At 46.3% G+C, this 24794-nt stretch overlaps 1 protein-coding gene across 1 annotated transcript in view; it reads left to right on the top strand.

Moving 5' to 3' along the window:
• The first annotated feature begins 12945 nt into the window (after positions 1–12945).
• Positions 12946–24794, top strand: part of LOC126263543 (uncharacterized) — a 99617-nt gene continuing 87768 nt past the window's right edge. Inside the window, exon 1 of the mRNA XM_049960635.1 lies at positions 12946–13318. Within this exon, the coding sequence (XP_049816592.1) occupies positions 12946–13318 (373 nt within the window). The remainder of the gene's footprint in view (positions 13319–24794) is intronic.

Below are 24794 nucleotides of genomic sequence, written 5' to 3' on the forward strand. Positions count from 1 at the left end.
GCTCAGGGACTGGGTGTTGTGTTGTCCTAATCATCGTCATTTCATCCCCATCGACACGCAAGTCGCCGAAGTGGCGTCAAATCGAAAGACTTGCACCAGGCGAGCGGTCTACCTGACGCCCTCGTCACACGACTTTTTTTTATAGCACCACAGGTATGGAACTCTGAAGGCGCTAAATCAGTATTGTACGGTGAATGTGGCAGGACACTTCGTCCAAATCTGACAAAGATTTCTTAACTAGAAAAAAATGTTTTCGTCCCAAGCGTTATCCTTTTGCAAGTGAAAGATTGTTTCCGATCTGGGACGACTGGAAATTCGGGGTGCCAGCCAATTCGGTTTCGCCCTCTAGCGATCTGAGTTAGATGTTGCTGTAGATTCCAGAAGAACAACGCCCTGTCTCACCCAAAAGATTGTGCATATGACTTCATCTAAAGACTGCTGTGTCTTTAACTTGTTACAGTGCCTGATAAACAAATGAAACAGTCTGAACACATGGTCGGACGTCAATGTATCTTCGTACACATACACACCATCACCGGGTTTGCAGGTGACCACAGCTGCATTTCTCTGTAAATGGTTGAACGGCCGTCAGAGTGGATTACTGTAGTTCGCGTTTAGTGCTGTTACCAGATCTGGTAATGAGAAGTAGCAGAAATGAGAACAGCGAGATATTTAACATCAGTCCAAATGGCGACGAAGTAGATGAAGTTAAGGAATTCTGCTACCTAGGCAGTAAAAAAACAATGATGGACGGAGCAATGAGGACATCAAAAGCGGACTAGCAATGGCGAAAAGGACATTCCTGGCCAAGAAAAGTCTACTAGTATAAAACTTAGGCCTTAATTTGAGGAAGGAATTTCTGAGAATGTACCTCTTGACTACGGCAATTTTTAGGACTTACCTTGATAGGTCAGGTGGTGCAGTACACAAAGGAAACATGGACTGTGGGAAAACAGGAACAGAAGAGAATCGAAGCATTTCAGATCTGGTGCTACAGGCGTACGTTGAAAATTAGGTGGACTGCTTAGGTAAGGAATGAGGACATTATGCGTAGAATCGGAGAGGAATGGAATATGTGGAAAACACTGATAAGGGAGAGGGACAGGATGATAGGCCACCTGTGTTCCTCGTAGGGTATTTATTAAATTTCGAGCGTCTTTTTCTGTTTAGGCAGTTCAATATATATATATATATATATATATATATATATATATATATATATATATATATATATATATATATTTTTTTTTTTTTTTTTTTTTAATCGTGAATTCATTCAGTCTGTAGCGCAGAAGTTGCTCACTGAACAGCCAGCTACATAGCTCATTAAAGCATCAGCGTCGTTTGGTGACACATCAGGCGGGCTGAAAGTTGCACATCTAGAACTCTGTCTGCTTTTATAGCTTACATGTAGTCTTGTTAGGATGGTTAGGATGTATGCATTATGTGTGGAGATGCAGGAGGAGCTGGCATCTGTTGCAAACAGCTGAATGCGCTTTTGTCTATGGTCAGCCACTTGCAGGTTGCTGTCTCGGGATGTAGCGGTGGTGGAGATTCTGGCGCATCACATGGGACACTTCGGATATCGCTTATTTTGCCCACTGGCTCTGCTTCTGAGGCACCTCCTAGAGCCCCTAAGAAGGTGGATCCAACCTCACAGCAGGGTGAATGGTGGGTGGTAACGCTTTTGTGTCACTCGATGCGAAGGGCCAGTGTGGAGACTGGCCACCTGGTCTCGCCTTTTCACCCTGAGAGTATACAGGTGGCCACTCATTCAGCTCCGACCTACCAGGCACATGGAAGGAACAGTTTACTAGTTACCAGGGGCTCTAGCATTAGGCGCGTTATAGAGCTCCTTGGGTAGAGAGCGTTCAGGGATGGAAAGAAAACCAATGTGCACTTGGTACATCTGCCGGGGGGACTCATCCGAGATGTGGAGGCGGCCTTGCCTGCGGTTATCGAGCGTGCAAGGTGTAGTGGTCAACAAGTTGGGGCCCACGTCGACACCAACGACGCCTGTCGCATTGGTTCTGAGGTCATCCTCAGTTCATACAGGTGGCCGGCGGAGGTGGTGAAGATGGCTGGCCTCACATGTGGGATGCAAGTAGAGCTCGCAATTTGCAGCATTGTTCCCAGTGTTGATGGGGTCCTTTGGTTTGTACCGAGTGGAAGGTTTCAACCAAAGGCTTCATCGACTCTGTGATGGTATTGGCTGCAGATTTCTAGACCTGCTTTATCGTATGGCGATTTTTAGGACTTAACTTGAAACGTCATGTGGTGCACTACACAAAGGAAACAGCTACTCGGGGACCAGAGTCCTTCTGTAGTGGACATGAGGACCTTTTAAGCCAGATGGTAGTTTGAGGGGCTCTGATAAACACTCGCCAGTCGATACACAGCAGGGTAAGTCAGACGGCATTCAGAGTAAAGACACTTTGACTGTCAACATCTTATCAGTAAACTCTCGAAGTGTTCGGAATGACGTTCTCAAATTTACTGCCCTCCAGGAAAGCTCTTGCGCTGAAATTATTCTTGGGAGCGACAGCTCTGAGGTATTTAGCAAATCGTGGAATATATATCGGAAAGACAGATTAGAGGCCACATGAGAGGCAGTGTTCATTGCAATTGACAAGTTGAGTGTCAAAGTGAAATTATTTGGTCACATATAACACTTGTAGGTGAAACCAAGTTAGTTGTTGGATGTTTTTACCAGCCACCCAATTCTGCTGTGACAGTTCTAGAGTCATTCAGAGAAAGTCTCCAGTCAAAAACGTGTAAATACCCACATCATGCTATACTAACTGAAGGTGACTTTAACCTACAGACTGTGATGTCTACGGCTTCATTTCATTGCAGGGGATACAGACAGACAATCATATGAAATACTTTTGAACACGTTTTCTGAAAACTGTCTTGGGCAGCTATTTCGGCAGCCCACACGCAATGGAAATATCTTGGACCTTGTAGCTGTAAATAGGCCGGATCTTATCGACAATGTCAGTTTAGAAACGAGGATTGGCGATCATATTGTCATGTATAGCAACCATGGTTACGAAAGTTATTAAGATAGTCAAGAAGGCTAGGAGAGTGTTTCTACTAGATACAGCTGATAAGCGGTTACTAGCATCTCACTTAGACACTGAATTGGTATCACTTAGTTCCAGTAAGATGGATGTAGAGTAATTATGGGAAAAGTTCAAGCACACTGTAAATCATGGTCTGGAAATTTATGTGCCTAGTAAGTGGATAAGGACGGAAAGACGCAACAGGGTTTTATGACGAAAGATGCTGAGGAATCAGAGACTGTTGCATTCTCGGTTCAGAAGAGAGCAAAGGTGATTCGTGCGTCTGTGGAAAGATATATGCGCGAAACATACAACTACTATGGTCACACCTTAGCAAAATATCTGGCAGAGAACTCGAGAAAGTTCTGGTCCTATGGAAAGTAGCTCAACGGGTCTAAGGCTTCCATTCAGTCCCTTGTTGACCAGTCTGATGTGGCAGATGAGGGTAGAAAAACGAAAGCTGAATTTTAAATTTCAAGTTCTAGAAATCGTTCACACTCGAGAATCGTACAGACATACTATCATATGACCATCGGAGAGCTTTCATGTTCTCAAACAATGATGTAATTTTCTTGGATGCCAATGTGCCTTATCTCCGGGTCACAACTGTTCGCAACTGGTTTTAAGAACATTCTGGACAGTTTGAGCGTATCATATGGTCACCAAGATCGGCCGACATTAATTAAATCCAACATTTGTGGGACACAACTGGGATGTCAGTTCATGCACAAAATCCTGCACCGGCTACATTTCGGCAATTATACAGGGTGTTACAAAAAGGTACGGCCAAACTTTCAGGAAACATTCCTCACACACAAATAAAGAAAAGATGTTATGTGGACATGTGTACGGAAACGCTTAATTTCCATGTTAGAGCTCATTTTAGTTTCGTCAGTATGTACTGTACTTCCTCGATTCACCGCCAGGAAGGTAATGTTGACTTCGGTGCTTGTGTTGACATGCGACTCTTTGCTCTACAGTACTGGCATCAAGCACATCAGTACGTAGCATCAACAGGTTAGTGTTCATCACGAACGTGGTTTTGCAATCAGTGCAATGTTTACAAATGCGGAGTTGGCAGATGCCCATTTGATGTATGGATTAGCACGGGACAATAGCCGTGGCGCGGTACGTATGTATCGAGACAGATTTCCAGAACGAAGGTGTCCCGACCGGAAGAAGTTCGAAGCAAACGGCGTCTTAGGGTTCAAAATGGCTCTGAGCACTATGGGACTCAACTGCTGAGGTCATTAGTCCCCTAGAACTTAGAACTAGGTAAACCTAACCAACCTAATGACATCACAAACATCCATGCCCGAGGCAGGATTCGAACCTGCGACCGTAGCGGTCTTGCGGTTCCAGACTGCAGCGCCTTTAACCGCACGGCCACTTCGGCCGGCGGCGTCTTAGGGAGCACGGAACATTCCAGCCTATGACTCGCGACTGGAGAAGACCTAGAACGACGAGGACACCTGCAATGGACGAGGCAATTCTTCGTGTAGTTGACGATAACCCTAATGTCAGCGTCAGAGAAGTTGCTGCTGTACAAGGTAACGTTGACCACGTCACTGTATGGAGAGTGCTACTGGAGAACCAGTTGTTTCCGTACCATGTACAGCTTGTGCAGGCATTATCAGCAGCTGATTGGCCTCCACGGGTAGACTTCTGCGAATGGTTCATCCAACAATGTGTCAATCCTCATTTACGGATGAGGCTTCATTCCAACGTGATCAAACTGTAAATTTTGACAATCAACATGTGTGGGCTGACGAGAATCCGCACGCAATTGTGCAATCACGTCATCAATACAGATTTTCTGTGAACGTTTGAGCTGGCATTGTTAGTGATGCCTTGATTGGGCCACATGTTCTTCCACCTACGCTCAGCGGAGCACGTTATCATGATTTCATACGGGATACTCTACCTGTGCTGCTAGAACATGTGCCTTTACAAGTACGATACAACATGTGGTTCATGCACGATGGAGCTCCTGGATATTTCAGTCGAAGTGTTCGTACGCTTCTCAACAACAGATTCGGTGACAGATGGATTGGTAGAGGCGGACCACTTCCATGGCCTCCACGCTCTCCTGACCTCAGCCCTCTTCACTTTCATTTATGGGGGCATTTGAAAGCTCTTGTCTACGCAACCCCGGTACCAAATGTAGAGACTCTTCGTGCTCGTATTGTGGACGGCTGTGATACAATACGCCATTCTCCAGGGCTGCATCAGCGCATCAGTGATTCCATGCGACAGAGGGTGGATGCATGTATCCTCGCTAACGGAGGACATTTTGAACATTTCCTGTAACAAAGTGTTTGAAGTCACGCTGGTACGTTCTGTTGCTGTTTGTTTCCATTCCATGATTAATGTGATTTGAAGAGAAGTAATAAAATGAGGTCTAACATGGAAAGTAAGCGTTTCCGGACACATGTCCACATAACATATTTTCTTTCTGTGTGTGTGAGGAACGTTTCCTGAAAGTTTGGCCGTACCTTTTTGTAACACCCTGTAGACGGCTATAGAGCAGTACCTCTCAATGTGTTTACAGGGGACTTATAGAGACTAGTTCTGTCCACGCCATGTCAAGTTGCTGCACTACTCCGGGCATAAAGTTCTTAGGTCAGGTATCGAATGACCTTTGTCGATTCAGTGTATTTAGCGATACATTACAATTCTACACTACCCAGGACGGTCATCGTCGGGGAGTACAGCGGAGCCCTGAGAGCAGATCCCAATCGTCCCATCTTTTGGAGAGACTGTCGTGTGAAGCCATGCTATACGGCGTCCGGTCACGGCTTATAGTGACTGAGGTGACCCTGACAACAAAACGGTACGTCACGGACACCCCATGTTCTCATGTATTACCGTTCGTGCGACACTTTTCAACCGGACAATACTCGTCCAGACATATCACTGCTCTCTATGGACCGTCTGCAGGATGTTGAGGTACTCTCGTCGCCAGCAATGTCCACAGATCTGTCTCCGATAGAAGAAATGTGTGACCATGTCGGACCTCAACTTCGTCCCGTGTGGTATCCAGGATACCAACGAACAGTTACAATGGTTGTGGACTATCTTACCTCAGGACAAGGTACAACGGCTTTGGTTCAAATGGCTCTGAGCACTATGGGACTTAACATCGGTGGTCATCAGTCCCCTTGAACTCAGAACTACTTAAACTAACCTAAGGACATCACACACATCCATGCCCGAGGCAGGATTCGAACCTGCGACCATAGCGGTCACGCGGTTCCAGACTGGAGTGCCTAGAACCGCACGGCCACCCCGGCCGGCACAACGGCTTTATAAGGATGTTACCAACCAAATTATGGCATGCGTCGGGGCCACAGGGGTGTGCAATTTTATACTGTCGGATGAGTCTATACTGCCAAGTCCCTTGTAAATCTGATCGATTTTGTAGGCATTACAGAGCCTCCACCAGCTTGAACAGTCTCTTGCTGACATGCAGGTTCTTGGATTCATGAAGTACTCCCCATACCCGTGCAAGTTCAAATGGTTCAAATGGCTCTGAGCACTATGGGACTCAACAGCTGTGGTCATAAGTCCTCTAGAACTTAAAACTACTTAAACCTAACTAACCTAAGGACATCACACACATCCATGCCCGAGGCAGGATTCGAACCTGCGACCGTAGCAGTCGCGCGGTGCCTGACTGAGCGCCTAGAACCGCTAGACCACCGCGGCCGGCCCCGTGCAAGTCCATCCGCTCCATACTATTTGAAACAAGACTCGTCCGCCCAGGCAACATGTTTCCAGACCAGTCCAATGCCGGTGTTGACAGGTGTGGGGTAAAGCTTTGTGTCGTGTAGTTATTCAGGGTACACGAGTGGGCCTTCGGCTCCGAAACCGCATATCGATGATGTTTCGTTGAGTGGTTGAAATCAGCAGCAGTTTGCGGAAGGGTTCCAATTATGTCACGTTGAATGATTCTCTTCAGCATCGTTCTTGCAGGAACTTCCTCCGGCAGCAGCGATGTCGGAGATTTTTTTTTTTTTGGGGATTTCTGATATTCACGGTACACTCGTCAAATGGTCGTTCGGGAAAATCCCCACTTCATCGCTACCTCGGAGATGCTGTGTCCCATCTCTCGTGCGCCAACTATAACACACGTTCAAACTCACTTAAATCTTGATGACCTGCCATTGTGGGAGCGGTAACAGATCAAACAACTGCGCCAGACACTTGTTGCCGTACATAGGCGTTGCTGACCGCAGCGCCGTATTCTGCCTGTTTAGATATCTCTGTATTTGAATATGCCTGCCTATACCAGTTTGTTTGTCCCTTCAGGGAATATGGATCAAGTTTACTGGAACTTTATTTTTTAACAGGTAGGATCCGCTCCTCCACCACCTTTGCCGCACGTCCTCATATCGTCATCGATAAAAACGGTCACGTCACTCTCATGTCAAGGCTGTGTGTAAATCGACCTGAATTCTTATTGGTTAGTTTAATGAAAATCTTAGAACTCAGTGACACAACGTTCAGTGTCTTCATGTTCGTGATTACAGTGTGCACTAAGTTTCCTGTTACAGTACGTTCAAGTCCTGCATATCAAATAATATTAACTTAATTTAGTGAGAAGAAATGAAAGAAGGTTGGTTTTAACGTTCCGTCGGTATCGAACTCATTAGAGACGGAGCGCTTACTCGGATTGTGCGTAGGATGTGGAAGGAAATCGGCCGCGCCCTTTCAGAGGAAACATCCCGGCATTTGCCTGCAGCGATTTAGGGAAATCAAGGGGAACCTAAATGTAGATGGCCGTACTCGCATATAAATCTTAGTCCTCATGAATGCTAGTCTAGTGTGCAAACCACTGCGTCACCTCGCTCGGTTTTAATTTAATATTCGGTTTGTTAATTTAGTAATTCGTTGTATGGGTGATTGCCAGATGACATTTGAGATGAAATAAAATGAAATACTTAATTTTTATGATGGTGCTGACTGTGCCATATGCCACGAAGAGGCGAGTGGCATGGTCCGTGCTGCTGAGGCCCTTGCGTCTTGGATGGCACTGGTGGTGGGATCTTATTCCCTCCGTCTATATTGTTTCTGTTATATCCTAGCCAGTAATGCCAACCGAGCCCGCTGCCAAAAAGGTTGGCAGCATCAAAGTCCGGACGCCGTCCGCATAAGCAGCGCCAGCGATACAGGAAATCGCCGCAAGTCTGCGCGCGCCACCGCTGGCTTCTGGCTTCTTAAGCGCTGGAGTCGCGAGCGCTAGGACAGTTCTGTACTCGCCGCTCAGTTGTATACTCGCCACCGAATTGTGTACCTGCTAGTCAGTTGTGTGTTCATCGCAGCAGAGTTGTTGTTTGTCGTCAGCCGACGCTGACCAAGCCGCTCCGACTCGAACTAGACAGATTTCTGTAGACCATGTTCACCACTGTGTTCTGTATCGTCGTTAATAAAGATAAGTACCGACTTTCATTGAATCCGAGTGTTTGGGTTTTCATCTTTCTGTTCACTGTTCCAGCGGACCGGTCGGCCCGCTATTAAAAGTGTGGCGGTGACTTCGTAGGCCGTTTCTACAGCGAAGTGTTGTCGCTACGAAGGCCGTCACAAAACTGGCGACGAGGACTTCCGAACTCGTGTGCAGGGCTGGTTCAACTTGTTTCTTGAGATAGAATTTTGGGGGCTGGTTTAATTTGTGTTCACTATGTCTGCCGAATTACAACAGTTGATCTTGTTACAGAGTCAGCAAATACAAAGTCTGGTGGAAGCAATCGCCAAACAAGCGGCTAATCCACCACCACAAAAGGAACAAGCACAGGCAGCACCGCCTTTTCGTGCTTTTGAGGCATCACGAGAAGAATGGCAAGAATATTTCGCGCAGTTGCAGGCGCACATATCAGTCTACAAAATCACAGGTAATGAGCGGCAGCTTTATTTAATTTCCACTGCAGGCGTGGAAGTCTATAGACTACTTTGTAAGTTGTTCCCGGAATCCAAGCCAGAAGCTTTAGACTATGACGTTGTTGTTACCAAGCTTGCTGAGTATTTCGAGTCGCGAGTTCATGTGGCAGCGGCCAGATTCAAGTTCTTCAGATTAAAGAAACTGCCACATCAATCTAATAAACAGTGGTTAACAGATTTACGGGGCCTCACCCGTCAGTGCCGATTTAATTGTGTGTGTGGAGCTTCCTACAGTGATGTCATGTTACGGGACGCTATTACTCAAAACATTGCAGATTCTCGTATTCGTGCTGCTATCTTAAAGTTGCCTGATCCGTCATTAGAGACTGTGATGAACATTATTGAAGCCCAAGATACTTTTGACTATGCTGAGTGTGAGTTGGATCAGCCATGTATTTCTCAAATTGCCTTTGCTAAGCAAGTTATGTCACGCCCGCGGCCCCACCGGCAGAGTCAGACTGTAAACACTAGCCGGCCGCGTCATGTTAAACCCATTCGTCAGCCGCGTGTGCAAAATTATAGACTTAAGTCTTGCCCTAAGTGTGTTCTTGCTCATCCTCGTGAACGTTGCCCGTTACGAAACGCGGTTTGTCACTTTTGTCAAAGGAAAGGACACATCCAGACTGTTTGTTTGCGTAAACGCAAGAACAATTCTAGTGCTGCCCAGCCCATGGATATTCATGTTCTTCAAAGCCAGCCCGCCCAGAAGGTCGCGTTTAAAGACTCTTCCACGGTTCGTGTGGGTAATAAACTTGTTCGCAATAAGCCACCCACCCGGCCCTCTGCTATGCGACCCAAGCGTAATTCAAACGCTGTAAAAAGTAATGTACAGACTGCAAGTGAAGCGGGAGTTGTTGTTCCACCCGCCCAACCCACGAGTTGTCGTAAGCATCGAACACGCGCTAAACGCGCTGATTTTGTGTCTTCCGCCTCCGCTGCACCGATCCAGAGACAGTGTAATAAACTATTTGTGAAGCTACGCATCCATGATAAGACCTTCAATTTTCAATTCGACACTGGTGCGTCTGTGACTCTCATAAATAGTGCTACGTATGCGGCTATCGGCCGCCCTGAACTTTCAGCGGCAAAACATTCTTTGGCTACTTATAGTGGCGAACACATTCCTGTGTTAGGTGTATGTAGCGTGCGAGCCACATTCCGGGGCAACACAAAAACAGTTTCATTTACAGTGCTCCGCGCTACAGACAGTGTAAACATTTTCGGATTAGACTGTTTTGACTTGTTTGGCCTGTCTATCCAAGACAATGTGTTGCAACTTAATTCTGTTGTTGTTCCTCAAGACAGCATAACCGATTTGTGTAAACGATATAGTGACATATTTAAAGACGAACTCGGTTGTGCTGCGAACTTTGCCGCTCATATTACGTTAAAAGATAATGCTCAGCCTCGATTTTTTCGTGCTCGTCCAGTGCCTCACGCCCTCCGGGCACCTGTAGAAGATGTACTTCGTCGTTGGCAAAACGACGGTGTTATTCAACCCGTTTCAGCGAGCCAGTGGGCTTCTCCCTTAGTTATTATAAAGAAACCGTCTGGCAAGTTACGTTTGTGTGCTGATTTTAAGTCGACAGTTAATCCTCAGACTGTCATTGATTCTTTTCCTTTACCTAGACCGGACGAGCTGATGGATAAGTTAGGGGAAGCTCGTTTCTTTTCCAAAATTGATCTCCGTGAAGCATATTTGCAATTGCCCTTCGACGAGCAATCACAACAGTATTTTGTCATAAACACGTCGTTGGGGTTGTTCCGTTTTCTGCGTTTGCCTTTTGGTTGTGCGTCAGCTCCAGCTGTTTTTCAGCGTTTTTTGTCACAACTTCTGGCTAATGTGCCATCGTGTTGCAACTATTTAGACGATATTGTTGTGTCCGGTCGGACACCTGCTGAACATTTCCGTAATTTGGAGTGTTTGTTTACAGTGTTGTCTCAGGCAGGCCTACGTTGCAACATCGATAAATGTTCATTTTTCCTTACGGAGTTGGAGTATCTGGGACATGTTATTAATGCTCAAGGCATTCATCCCTCCCAGTCACATTTAGCAGCTATTCATGATTTGCCCGCCCCTCGCAATCTGCATGAATTGCAAGCAGTTCTTGGCAAATTGACATATTATATTAGGTTTATACCTAATGCATCACAGATTGCTGCACCGTTGCATCGTCTCCGCCGTAAGAATGTTCCGTTTGTGTGGTCAGCTGATTGCTAATCAGCCTTTCAGCAGCTAAAAGAGGCTTTATTGAATGATCGTTGTCTGGTCCATTACGACCCTAACAAGCCTCTGGTGTTAGCTTGTGATGCTTCTTCTTTCGGTCTCGGTGCTGTGTTGTCTCACCGAGTCGGTAACACCGAACGTCCTATTGCGTTCGCATCTAAATTGTTAAACAAAGCTCAGTGTAATTATAGCCAATTGGACAAGGAAGCGTTGGCTATTGTGTTCGGTGTCACAAAATTCCATCACTACCTCTATGGTAGACCATTCTATTTAGTCACAGATCACAAGCCCCTGACGTCGCTGTTTCATCCGTCTAAACCAGTTCCTCAGCGGACAGCTCAGAGACTACAACGTTGGGCTCTTTTGTTATCACAATACCAGTATGAGATACTGTATCGCCCTACAGCTCAGCATGCAAACGCTGACGCGCTTTCTCGATTGCCGATTGCTGCGGATGAGGTCTTCGATTCCTCTGACGACTCTTGCCATCAGATTGACGCCGATGAGCATCAATCCCTCCGGGATTTTCCGATTGATTATCGTCAGGTGGCACGTGAGACAGCTACGGATCCTCATCTGAGTTTACTATTACGTTTTGTTCAACGTGGTTGGCCGTCCAAGGCAAAGGACATATCGGATCCTGTGGTTCGTCGCTATTATCCGCAACGGAGTTTTGCTGTTACGCACCGAGAATGACCAGCTTCGTGTAGTGGTTCCCCAAGTGCTCCAATCCAAGGTCCTCGACTTGTTGCATCAAGGTCATTGGGGAGTGGTCCGCACCAAGCAGCTTGCCCGCCGTCATTGTACATGGATCGGTATTGATAAGCAGATTACGCAGATGTCTACAGATTGTTCGACGTGTGCCGAACACCAAGCTGCTCCGCCTCAACGCTATTTTGAGTGGGCACGCCCTGCCGGTCCCTGGCAGCGAGTACATATTGATTTCGCTGGTCCATATTGGAATTCTCGTTGGCTCATCGTGATAGATGCATTTAGTAATTTTCCGTTTGTTGTGCCCATGCAGTCTACAACGTCTGCACGAACTATACAGGCGTTGACTTCAATTTTTTTATTGAGGGTCTTCCAGAAGTTTTAGTGTCTGACAATGGTCCACAATTTACCTCTGCTGAATTTGAAAGTTTTTGTTCTGCCAATGGCATTCGCCATGTTCTTACTCCGCCGTTCCACCCTCAATCGAATGGTGCAGCGGAACGTTTTGTACGCACATTCAAGGATCATATGGACCGCCTTCGTGCTACGCACTCTCGTCAGCAGGCCCTCATCACGTTCCTGTCGTCGTACCGGACCACGCCACGCGACGGCCCTTCGCCTGCGGAGCTTCTCCACGGCCGTCGTCATCGCACCCTACTACGGTTGTTGCACCCCCCGGATCGACCCGCCGCTTCTGAGCATCGCACGCGTTTTCAGCGCAACGACGCCGTTGTTTTCAGAGTTTATCACGGTCGCCGTCGTTGGGAACGTGGTACCGTGATAAGTGTCCAGGGTCGCGGTTTTTATACTGTTCAAGGTGCTACTGGGGTGCACAGGAGGCATCAGAACCAGTTGCGCCGCGCTGGCCGCCCGGATTCTGCCGCTCGATCTTTGTCCACAGATTTGGTCCGCGGCGGGTTCCAGCCGCGCCTTCCGACTTCGCTGCCGCCCCCAGGGCAGCAGCAGCAGCTGTCGCCGCTACCACGCTGACAGCCCGTCCCGTTGATGCCTCCCGCGCAGCTTCTTGCGGGAGCGCCCAGGGTGGTCGCTCCGGCGCCTGCGGTCCCTCTTCAGTCGCCACCGCCTTCGGAGCTGATGGACGTCGACCCCTCAGCCGGGCCGCCTTCCCAAGCGGTGGCTGTGCAGCCTGTACTGCAGCCGCTTTCCTTGGACACCCCCAAGGAGTCTGACACCGCAGCGCCTTGTCCGGCGCCCACTCAGCAGCCGTCGACGCAGCGTCAGGAGACGCTGCCTCTCTTCGTGGGTCCCGACGCCCCGTCGCGTCCAGTACCAGAAGCTGCGCCCGTGGTCACAGGCGTGCACCCTGACCTCGGTTTTCAGTCGGTGTTTCCCGAGGCCCCGCGCAGCCAATGCTGGGGTGCGGACCGGGGACTGCCACCGACAACAGTCTCCGCCCCGGTCTCTTCTGCTACGTCTGCGGCCAGACCCCTCCCCCGCCGTCGACGCTCGCCACGTCATTATTCAACGACGGTGCGGCGATTTGGGGGGGAGGAGTGTTATATCCTAGCCAGTAATGCCAACCGAGCCCGCTGCCAAAAAGGTTGGCAGCATCAAAGTCCGGACGCCGTCCGCATAAGCAGCGCCAGCGATACAGGAAATCGCCGCAAGTCTGCGCGCGCCACCGCTGGCTTCTGGCTTCTTAAGCGCTGGAGTCGCGAGCGCTAGGACAGTTCTGTACTCGCCGCTCAGTTGTATACTCGCCACCGAATTGTGTACCTGCTAGTCGGTTGTGTGTTCATCGCAGCAGAGTTGTTGTTTGTCGTCAGCGGACGCTGACCAAGCCGCTCCGACTCGAACTAGACAGATTTCTGTAGACCATGTTCACCACTGTGTTCTGTATCGTCGTTAATAAAGATAAGTACCGACTTTCATTGAATCCGAGTGTTTGGGTTTTCATCTTTCTGTTCACTGTTCCAGCGGACCGGTCGGCCCGCTATTAAAAGTGTGGCGGTGACTTCGTAGGCCGTTTCTACAGCGAAGTGTTGTCGCTACGAAGGCCGTCACAAAAGTTTCCCTTCTTAATCATACAATCTTATGTTCTATTATTGCAATTTCTCACTGTAACGTTAATTTCAATTTTATTTCTTGTTAAGGTCGCCAATAAAATCTAATCATTTTAAGAACTAACAACTGCAGAATTTAGTGGATAAACGTAATGAGCGTCCATACAGTTAGCTAGGTAACTGGTCATCAATAAACAGAAATATACGTCTAATACTTTGTATCGAGGTAGCTCAGGAAAACAAAGGAAACGTGTGGTGTCGCTTTCGGATATCGTCGGAGAGAATTCGTGAATACCTGTCCTGCTGAAAACGGTCCGTTTCATGACTCAAGCTACGTGACGTCACCTTGCTATCCTGGACAGCTGAGTGAACGATATAGTCCTCTCGGGTGCTAGTCGTGTGGGACCACTCATCTGCTGCTTAGCGTTGAGTGCGGCCCTCCTAAAGCCATACATCCCATTTTCCACCACTGAAGTGAGAGAGCGAGCAACGCGAGCACTAATGTCACGAAACGGAAAATCGCCATCCCTGTGGCACACGATACAGCTGCAGTCTATGACCAGTACGTGCTTGTAGACGTTTCCCCATCTTACCAGAAACATGCACAGATTTTCTGCTAAACAACCAAATCAAAATGTGATTTCTCAGTGAGAAATACACAAAATAATCTTTTATTATATACAGAGTGTATGATGGCGTAATTCCTATGTACACTGTGCAACAGAGTTTATGGATCACTTCCTCGAAACTCCTTAATTGTCTGTCATTGCGACACATATGTTTGAAATGTGGCCCAAAGGTAGCTACGACCTTCATCTGTAACGGTGGAAAAGCGTGGCATCCTGCGACGTCATCCTCGGGCTCTGCGACGATTCAAACAGCAAGGTGTCGACTCATATGAAAAATAGATCAGAGCTCAGAAGGTCATGTGTCATGCAAAGTGGGTGAGTCATATCACATTGACACAAAATCTCACCACAATTCTGCCGGAAGCCATCGCGGACATGTCACAGGATGGGAAAGTCGTCAGAACCCCTCTTATCCACATTTTACCCCTTCTTTAACGGCTATGCCGGCCGCGGTGGCTAGCCGTTCTAGGCGCTTCAGTCCGGAACAGCGCGGCTGCTACCGTCGCAGGTTCGAATCCTGCCTCGGGCATGGATGTGTGTGATGTCCTTAGGTTAGTTAGGTTTAAGTAGTTCTAAGTTCTAGGGGACCGATGACCTCAGATGTTAAGTCACATAGTGCTCAGAGCCATTTTTTTAACGGCTATACGATGGAGGTCACAACCCAGACGGTCCAGTGTTGAAATCACGTGGTTTTCTCATAATTGGAAGAGGAAAACATTTCAGACATACCACCGCTCAGAATCGACACGCTAAGGCCTCAGGGGTGGCATAAAATGCGCCAATGAAACCACCTCTTTCTTTAGACGTTGATCCTCACATATTTTGCTGTCGAAAACGACAGTTGGCAGTGCGTTGACGTATAGGAAGACGTCTTTGATACCTCTTGCACCTCCCCGCCGCTTCAAACCTTCTCTAGGGACATCGTGGCATGTATACCCCTTGCCACTTTCGAGTGTGCTGCAAGCCCTGTTTTAGATCTCGTGTACAGGGTGGAAGAACTAGGGTGCGTTGAAAGGCATTTGACGAAATTTGAACATGTTTCATAAGAGCAAAGGATCCTTATATCTTTCAGTGCTCTTGTTCCACGCACTCCTGTGGCTTGATCATGGAGGGATGCGACATTCACACTCGCGTGAATAAAACTGCAAACGATACGTCTAAGGCCACCGAGTTCCCTATACCCTCTGTGGCAGCCTGGCTGAGAATTTGTAAAATGCACAGAGACTACCTGAAAAGTAGGCCTGGGTGCCTGCAGGCAGACAAATAGCATCGGAGATGTGTCAAATGTTTGCCTAGCTGCAGGCGCCTAGCACTACTATGCACATTTTCTCTGTAAAGATACATTTTAGAATTCTCAGTCAATACAGGCGGGTGTCATCGAAGGTATTGACCAACTGGGGTGCCTTAGGGGACTCTTTGCCGTTTTATTGACACATGTGTGAAAAGAAGGGGAAAAATGTGTGTAAGAGGGTTTACGACGCCCTTCTCATCATGTGGAACGTTCACTGTAGCGTCGGACAGAAGTGTGGTGAAATTTTGTCCAATCTGACGTCAATAGCCCACTTTACATGTCGTATGAACTTCTGAGCTCTTGCCTTTTTTTCGCATGTGTCGACACCCTGGTGTTTCAAGCGGCTTCGAGCCCTAGGGTTCCACCGTTACAGAGGGAGGTCGTAGGCAGCGTTGAGCCGCATTTCAAACTTATGAAACGCAATGGGAGAGACCTACTGGTTTCAAAAGTGATCCTTTTATTGTGTTGCGCATTGTACATAATAAGTAACTCGTCTAGTTTCTAAGTAGGTGCATGAGCACGGCATACCTCCTTAGCAGAAACGTCTTCTGTTTCAGCTGATTAATGAGTTTCTGAGACAAAGCTTTGTTCTATGCTAGAGCAATCAAAAGTGCGCTCGGACTGGCAACAGGCAACCACACACACTGCTGGGTGGTGCGGCCGCCTCTCGTCCAGCGAAAGGCATGGAGGGGGGGGGGGGGGGGTGGTCCGCGATTCCCCGGCCGGGGCGCCACAGAGTGGCTGTTGGCTGGTGCCTGCGTGTGGAGGCGCTGGTGAAGCGCACTGTGTGCTGTGCCGCAACCCTTTGATCATCGCACGAACCAGCCGCCGTCCCGCCGGTGTGTTCGGGCGGATAAGGTCCAGCAGTTTCTCTCTTTCACCCTGCCAGACACTCTCGTTAAAACGACGTTTGCCATTTACACTCCAATGCAGGCGCCCCTAGAGACTGCTGTATGTGCCGGCATGAGTTCCAGTCTTCCAGTTAACCACTCCTACTACTAACGAGCTACATTATTTTGAATCGACCCTCGACCACAAATTGATAAGGAAACCCATGTACTAACCTCATAACAAAATGCCCACATTCCACTATAATATTAGTAAAACTGGACCTACAAATGCCCTGTATGAAACATTATTACCTTTACCAATACAGCCAGGATCGACACATTCAAATTCATTCCGTATTTCCAGAAGGCTTTTGACACGATACTACACAAGCGGCTCGTAGTGAATTTAAGTGCTTATGTAATGTCGTCTCAGTTATGTGACTGGATTCGTGGCTATCTGTCAGAGATTTCACAGTTCGTAGTAATTGACGGAAAGTCATCGAGTAAAACAGAAGTGATTTCTGGCGATCCCAAAGATAGTGTTATAGGCGCACTGCTGTTCCTTATATATATATATATATATATATATATATATATATATATATATATATATATATATATATATATATATATATATATATATATATATATGAGAAAATCTGAGCACTGCTGGAGAAAATCTGAGCAGCCGGTTGTTTGTTTGCAGGTGATACTATCGTTTACCGTCTAGTAAAGTCATCAGAAGATCAAACTAAAGTGTAAAATGATTTAGAAATATATCTGTATGGTAAAAAAAATTGATATTGACCCTAAATACTGAAAAGTGTGAAGTCACCCACGTGAATGCTAAAAGGAATCCGTTAAACGTCAATCTAAACGCCTTAAATTCAACTAAATACCTGGGAATTACGAACAGCTTATATTCTAAGCAACACACAGATAGTGCTGTGGGCAAGGCAAACCAAGGACTGTGTTTTGATGACAGAACACTTACAAAATTTAACAGATCTAATAAGGAGACTGCCTACACTATGCTTATCCGTCCTCTTTTGGATACTGCTGTGCGGTCTGGGCTCCTTAGCAGTTAGGAATAACGGAGTACGTCGAGAAAGTTCAAAGAAGAGCAACATGTTTGGTATTATCACGAAATAGTGGAGAGAATTTCATTGACATGATACAGGATTTGGGATGGACATCATTAAAACAAAGGCTTTTTCGTTACGGTGGAATCTTCTCACGAAATTTCAATTAGCAACTTTCTCCTCCGAATGCGAAGATATTTTGTTGACGCCAACCTACACAGGGAGAAACAATTGTTACAATAAAATAAGGGAAATCGGTGCTCACATGGAAAGATATAAGTGTTCGTCTTTTCCGCGCGCCGTTCGAGAGTGGAATAATGGATAATTATGATGTATCTGGTTTGATAAACCCTCTGTCAGGCACTTAAGTGTGAGTATCCATGTAGGTATAGATTTCCACGTTTTTACCGCTCCTCATAATTGCTAGAATGACATACAGTTTACTTCGGCTTCCGCATACTTCTTCCGTCCCCTGCACACATCATCCAATACCTGATGAGATTCCCAACTCTCCTCAAATACCTAGAACATTTTTCCGAATGCAAATCACCCAGATAACTCGATGATCTAAAAGAACGTGGTCAGGTGATTGGGTGTCACTTACGTTACACATCTGTACGCTAGATTTCCACACTCCTAAACATCCCCAGGTCCACTGTTTCCTATGTGATAGTGAAGTGGAAACGTGAAGGGACACGCACAGCACAAAAGAGTTCAGGCCGACCTCGTCTGTTGAGTGACAGAGACTGCCGACAGTTGAAGAGGGTCGTAATGTGTAATGGGCAGACATCTATCCAGACCATCACACAGGAATTCCAAACCGGATCAGGATCCACTGCAAGTACAATGACAGTTAGTTGAGAGGAGAGAAAACTTGGATTCCAAGGTGGAGCGGCTGCTAATAAGCCACACATCACGCCGGTAAACGCCAAACGATGCCCCGCTTGGTGTAAAGAGCGTATACACTGGACGATTAAACACTGGAAAAACGTTGTGTGGAGTGACGAATCACGGTACACAATGTGGCGATCCGATGGTAGGGTGTGGGTTTGGCGAATGCCCGGTGAACGACATCTGCCAGCGTGTGTAGTGCCAACAGTAAAATTCGGAGGCGTTGCTGTTATGGTGTGGTCATGTTTCGCATGGAGGGGGCTTGCACCCCTTGTTTTGCTTGGCGCTATCACAGCAAAGACTTACATTGATGTTTAAGCACCTTCCTGATTCCCCCTGTTGCAGAGCAAATCGGGAATGGCGATTGCACTTTTCAACGCAATCGAGCACCTGTTCACAATGCACTGCCTGTGGCTGAGTGTTCACACAACAATAACAACGCTGTAATGGAGTGGCCTGCACGGAATCCTGACCTGAATCCTATACAGCACCTTTGGGATGTTTTGGAACGCCGACTTCGAGGCAGCCCTCACCGGCCGACATCGATACCTCTCCTTAGTGCAGCACTCCTTGAAGAATGGGCTGCCATTGTCAAGAAACCTTCCAGCACCTGATTGAACGTATGCCTGCAAGAGTGGAAGTTGCCATCAAGGCTAAGGGTGGGGCAACACCATACTGAATTCCAGCATTACCGATGGGGGGGGGGGGGGGGGGGTGCCACGAACGTTACGTCATTTTCAGTCAGGTGTCCGGATACTTTGATCACATTGTCTATTATGGACCAAGCACAGTGTAACCGTTTCACAACTGCGACTGCCATCAGAGAACAAGTAATGAACTCCGTCCAACATGTTGTATCATCCTGCACCATTGGTAAGACATCAGTAGCTATAGACTTAACAATTACCAACCAATGCGCTGGCTGTCATTAGCACCACAGCACAAACGGTTGCATTTGGAATGCTGCCGTGACCAGGAAGCATTCACTGCTGGCGAATGGCGTCGGATGGTATTAAACAATGCGTAATTCCCTGAGCCACAGGCACGACTAATACTAGCGCGTAGGACATTAGCAGACGTTTCCATTAGCTGCAGTCGCTGACATGCCTACGCAGCATCCGGTAGAAGAGAGGCGCTTCCGTGGATTCACCCACCACTGTGTAGCGAGAGCCAGGCCTCCATCAGTGGTCCACGTTCGAGACGCTTCCGTGTGACCTAGAGAGACTTCTTCTGCACCGCCAGGTCTGAACGCGTGTATTTAAACCCCTTGGTATCAACCTGTCATTTTCGAACGCGCAGGCTCTACTACGATTTGTGCCAGACACCACCACATCGATGACGCGGCTGCCACCATCGTCGGAGGTCCTCGAACCTTCGACTTCCAGCTGACCATTCAGTCACTTGGGCAGCTCAGCAACCCCCTGGCGTGCACGAGACTACTAGGCCAAGACTCAGCTACCTCCTCATTCACCTAGGTTCAAACGGAGGACTCCACAGTCTTTTGCTACCGAGACGAGTCGCAGTCTGCCGTTTCCTTGGCGACAATAGCCGACTCCTGGCCAGCCAACTGTGCACCGTTAACGCGTGACATTCCTTTCCTTTACTGGAGTCCCAGTGGCGCCCGGTATGCGCTACTCCTGACAAGACCGTATGCAACGTCAGCACACGAGGAGGAGTCATGCCTGTCCATTTACCGTACCCACTAGGAATCATAAATAGCAGTATCGAAGACTCAACCAATGTAAATAAACGGCCTCATTGCACTGTTGCCGCTATCGTCCATTGTGAGAATCAGCACCCACACCATGCCATGATAGACAATCCGTTATAAATGAATCGCTGTTCTGTACTACTCCGCATGACCAATGTCGGCAGAAATGGCTGTGACTTGTATCCGCCATGTTAAATAGTCAGCCGGTGTCGTAATTTTGAAATGAGAGTTCGTATGAATGTCACGTAATAAATATTTTGCGTGAAGCGCCATTGCGACACAGGCAAAGGTCAATTGTGGAAACTAAGCCACTGAATACTGAACGTAACCTTATTGAGGAATATACCCGGCTAACTACACAAATTAAGAGTGCACGTACATTCGCGAGTGAGTACTTCAAAATAAGAATTAAAACTATAAGGGAAATGAGTCATAAGTATAGTTACATCGGTTCACACTCAGCTGTATGCGAACATACGATCTGGATAGAGGCACGTACATTCTAAGTACTAACATTCTCCGTGGCCTGGGTAAAAATAATTGTGGTTAAATGCATTTATTGACCTGAGAAGGAAAATAATCGGACTTCGTGATTAAATGAAAAGAAAAACTGCAGGTTCTGAATGTCGCGGCAAATATGACCTAAATATGAAGGGCTTATTTCAATAGTGGTACAAGTCCATTTTTGTTCATTGTGGCATACAGAGTCCTAAAGTTAAATGAGCGCTGAAACATCTGCAGTTGATATACCAGAAATATTCAACCATATGGTTTCTTGCTAAACCTTTCTTTCCGTTTGTTTGGATCATTAATTTCAGAAGCATTATAGGTAGAAAAGTGGAGGTAATGGATTTGTACCACTATTGAAATAAGCCCTTCATATTGAAACTGACATTCGCCGCCACAAGGGGGAAGAGATGAACACATTCACGTACATCTGTTGTGGAACAGCGTCGTCGTGAAGATCGTCGCCTACATCTAAATTCTCCGTACAAAATTAAAATAATAATAACCTCACATAGTTAGAGGAGCTGCGATTCATGGTATCGTAAACAAGAAAGTCGTATTGTTTCAGAAGCTGCTTTCATTATTTAGTACAATTTCACTAGAAATTACACAGCACTTCGCTTGTACGTCTTCTCCTCAGTACATGAGAACAACGAAAGGAAACTATTACTAAAACTAATAAGCAAAGAGCGTAAATCTTCGTTTGTCCGTCAGTGTTAAATTATTTTTAAATGAATCTTTGGTATGAGAGTCTAATAATAATCTATACATTTATCAATTAAAAAAAATTAAGTTTCTTTACATCGCCCCCTTGGACGAATTCTCCGAAGAAATAACAATTTCATCCAATGATCCGAACCACTTTACATACTGGAAGCTCATCGTGTCTTTCAATGGATTTCTCATCACCACTTTGCTTATATAGTTCTGGTACCGCCTCTGGCACTTGGGTAATCACTTGTTGTGACATTCGTTTCTCTCGTATACTGTACATTTATGGCTTTTTAGCAATGAAAACATATGCACTAGGGTACACAAAATATACATTAACTTACATACTACACACAAAAATTACTGCATCGTTCTTTACACAAAATATATGAATATTACATTACATTTTATACAAGTCTATAGGTCAGTTCTTTATGACTGCTTTGTAGCGTCATTGTTCCTGCGTACAAATAACATTTTCAGTAGCATGTTGACAACAAAATTACATTTCTATGATTATACAGTTACATTTTTCCTTAAAATATATAAAAAAAACACAGAAACGTTGTATATTTTGGTGTGGCGATCCAGGCTGTAGGGTTAGCAAGGGTATCAGGAGTGTTAAGTGCGATAAATTCTTCCTTATAGTTGCTTATGCTTCCCACTTCCTCCCTCTTTTATACCAGGATCTATTTGATAATGTCCCAGTACATCTCCTCCCTGGGTTTTACAGTTTTCTCATCATGGGCAAGATACACATGTAACAAATAAAACTCAAGGAGATTAGTACTAAGTCTAACTTAACACTAATATATGCATAAACATCGGTGCTGCTCTGCCTTAAGTTCAGTGAACATGGGTGTCGTTGTTATTTCATAATGTGGGACGTTGATCATGAGCTATAGTGATGAGACTTTATTCAGTGGGTCAGGAAATCGTGTGTCTACATCTCTCTGCACTATGGCGAATGTCCATTTGAAGGCAGATTCTGCATTCAATTCAAATCGTCCTCCTGCATCGAGCTTCAGTCAATAGTGCGTCAGTTACAATAACCACACACACAACAATTAGGTTGGCAGCATGCTACGCACCGGTTCGAGTCCAGTAGCCGCTCATCCACCGCCGAGTAGCGATGCCGCGTGTGCCAGTCAACACATCTTTATCAAGTGTTTTGTGCAGCGTTCGCGGCATTTACGAAACTACTACGCCTGCTTCAACTCGACGTACACCGTGGCTACTTCTATGTTCACTGCACGAAGATAAGTACTGCACTTTATTATTTAGCTTGCCTATGGCACACTGCCCTAGTGCACATCACCTGTACCGTAGCAGGCTTCCTCCATTCACCAAGTCTCATTTATTTAGAAGAACTTGTTCTCACTTGCCTCTATGTGTATAACTCACACGTCACTGAATAAACCATACCAAAAACAAGAACGGCTGAAGGCCTGTCTTAAAAATCAAAAGCAATTAAAATTAGAAGGTAAAAAATAAAAAAAAATGCAATTGAAAACAACTAGGAGCTGAAGGACTACACTACACGTCTGAAGGGCAACTATCATTAAAACACATCAATAAACAATTTTTTAAACAAGAAATTTCTTTTTAAACTTACAACAGAACGGCCGAAAGCCTAATTAAGGAAATATTAAGTAATTGCACGCCTGAAGGCCACAAACAGATTAGAAACAACTGCTGAAGGCCTGAACAACAAGTCAGACAAACAATTTAAAATAAACCCCTTCCTCCTCATAGAACATTTTCCTTTAAAGAATACACACGGCAGAAGGCCTTATTAAAAGGGGTTCACGTAAATCCTTGGCTGAAGGCCACTCATACCCTAACATATCGAACAACTAACGGCTTAGGGCCTGGATTACAAAAAATTTCAGATAGAAAAAATTTTTAAATTTTTTTAAAAATAAAATCAATCTCCAAAATTTTAATGTAACACGGCTGAAGGCCTTTATGTTAAATTTAAGAAGAAATGAATTAATACACGACTGAAGGCCTTACACATAATTCAAACTAACATGAAAATCACAATGTAAAACAATCAGACCAAGTGGTGCTCAGAAGTGTTCCAAGGGTCGGTCTGAGAAGGTAGCTCAAATGTACGGTGAAGTGAGACAGGCAGCCAACAGTTGAAGTTAAATAATCGGATGGCAACGCAAACTAGGGACGGCCCAAGGACCGACCAACAACTTAACCAATTCCCTTCCGTCCGACCAACGGCACAACGATGGAAAATATCGGCCAAGGACGAGGATACGAACAGCACTACGTCTTCAGAAATTGGCGTCTCAAAAACAGCCTAGGGTACAATAACCACTCTAAGTAAAATATGAACCAAACAACTTAAAAAGCTGTCGAACTACACACAGTGCCAGACAGCTTCAACACGAAGAGGAAAGGCACACTGCCGAGAAACTACGCTAACGACCAGGGAAGGTAACTGGAGCGTTAACGGCCACAGGGGACAAAATACCGCTGGTGCACTTCACTGGTAAGTAACAGTCAATTTGATGATTAATGACAGTACAGGAAGACGGCTGCAAGATTTCGCCGACTCCAACACATCATACCTTGCTGCTTGCCCGAAGGGCCCAGTGAGCAACAGCTGGCAAATGAACGAAGAGATGTCACAATAGTTCAGGTTTTATAACAGGTTAACTGATCACTCAACTTCATCGTTCGGGTTCGGTGGGTAACGAACTTTGTCGCTCGCGCTGCCAGCGCCTCACGATCCGACAGCGCGTGCACACCGCCAGCGGTCCCGGCCTGGCTCGCGCCTCGGAGACTTGCTCGGTGCTCCATCCCAATTGACTGACTATCACACACACCACCACCACCACCCTGAAATACTAGCAGTCACACCAAAGATAGTGCGACAGTACTAGTGTCGATAAGCGCTGCTGCTGCCACTCAAGGAGGCAAGCCAGCAACCTCGTTACACCAGTATGTAAGAAAGAAACAAGACGCCACTCGGTGTGACAAAATGCCAAAGAACAAACGTCATGAACGCGAGCCGCACACGGATCAATGTACAATAATGTATGGACCAGTATACCTTATTTGCCACTTAGCGTTTTTCTTGGCTAACAGAGAAGATTTCACATGGGTCTTAAATAATACATTTTCTCCAACCACAAATCTGGTAACACCATGTGGTTGTTTC

The sequence above is a fragment of the Schistocerca nitens genome, chromosome 6 (genome assembly GCF_023898315.1).
Source record: "Schistocerca nitens isolate TAMUIC-IGC-003100 chromosome 6, iqSchNite1.1, whole genome shotgun sequence".
NCBI lineage: Eukaryota > Metazoa > Arthropoda > Insecta > Orthoptera > Acrididae > Schistocerca > Schistocerca nitens.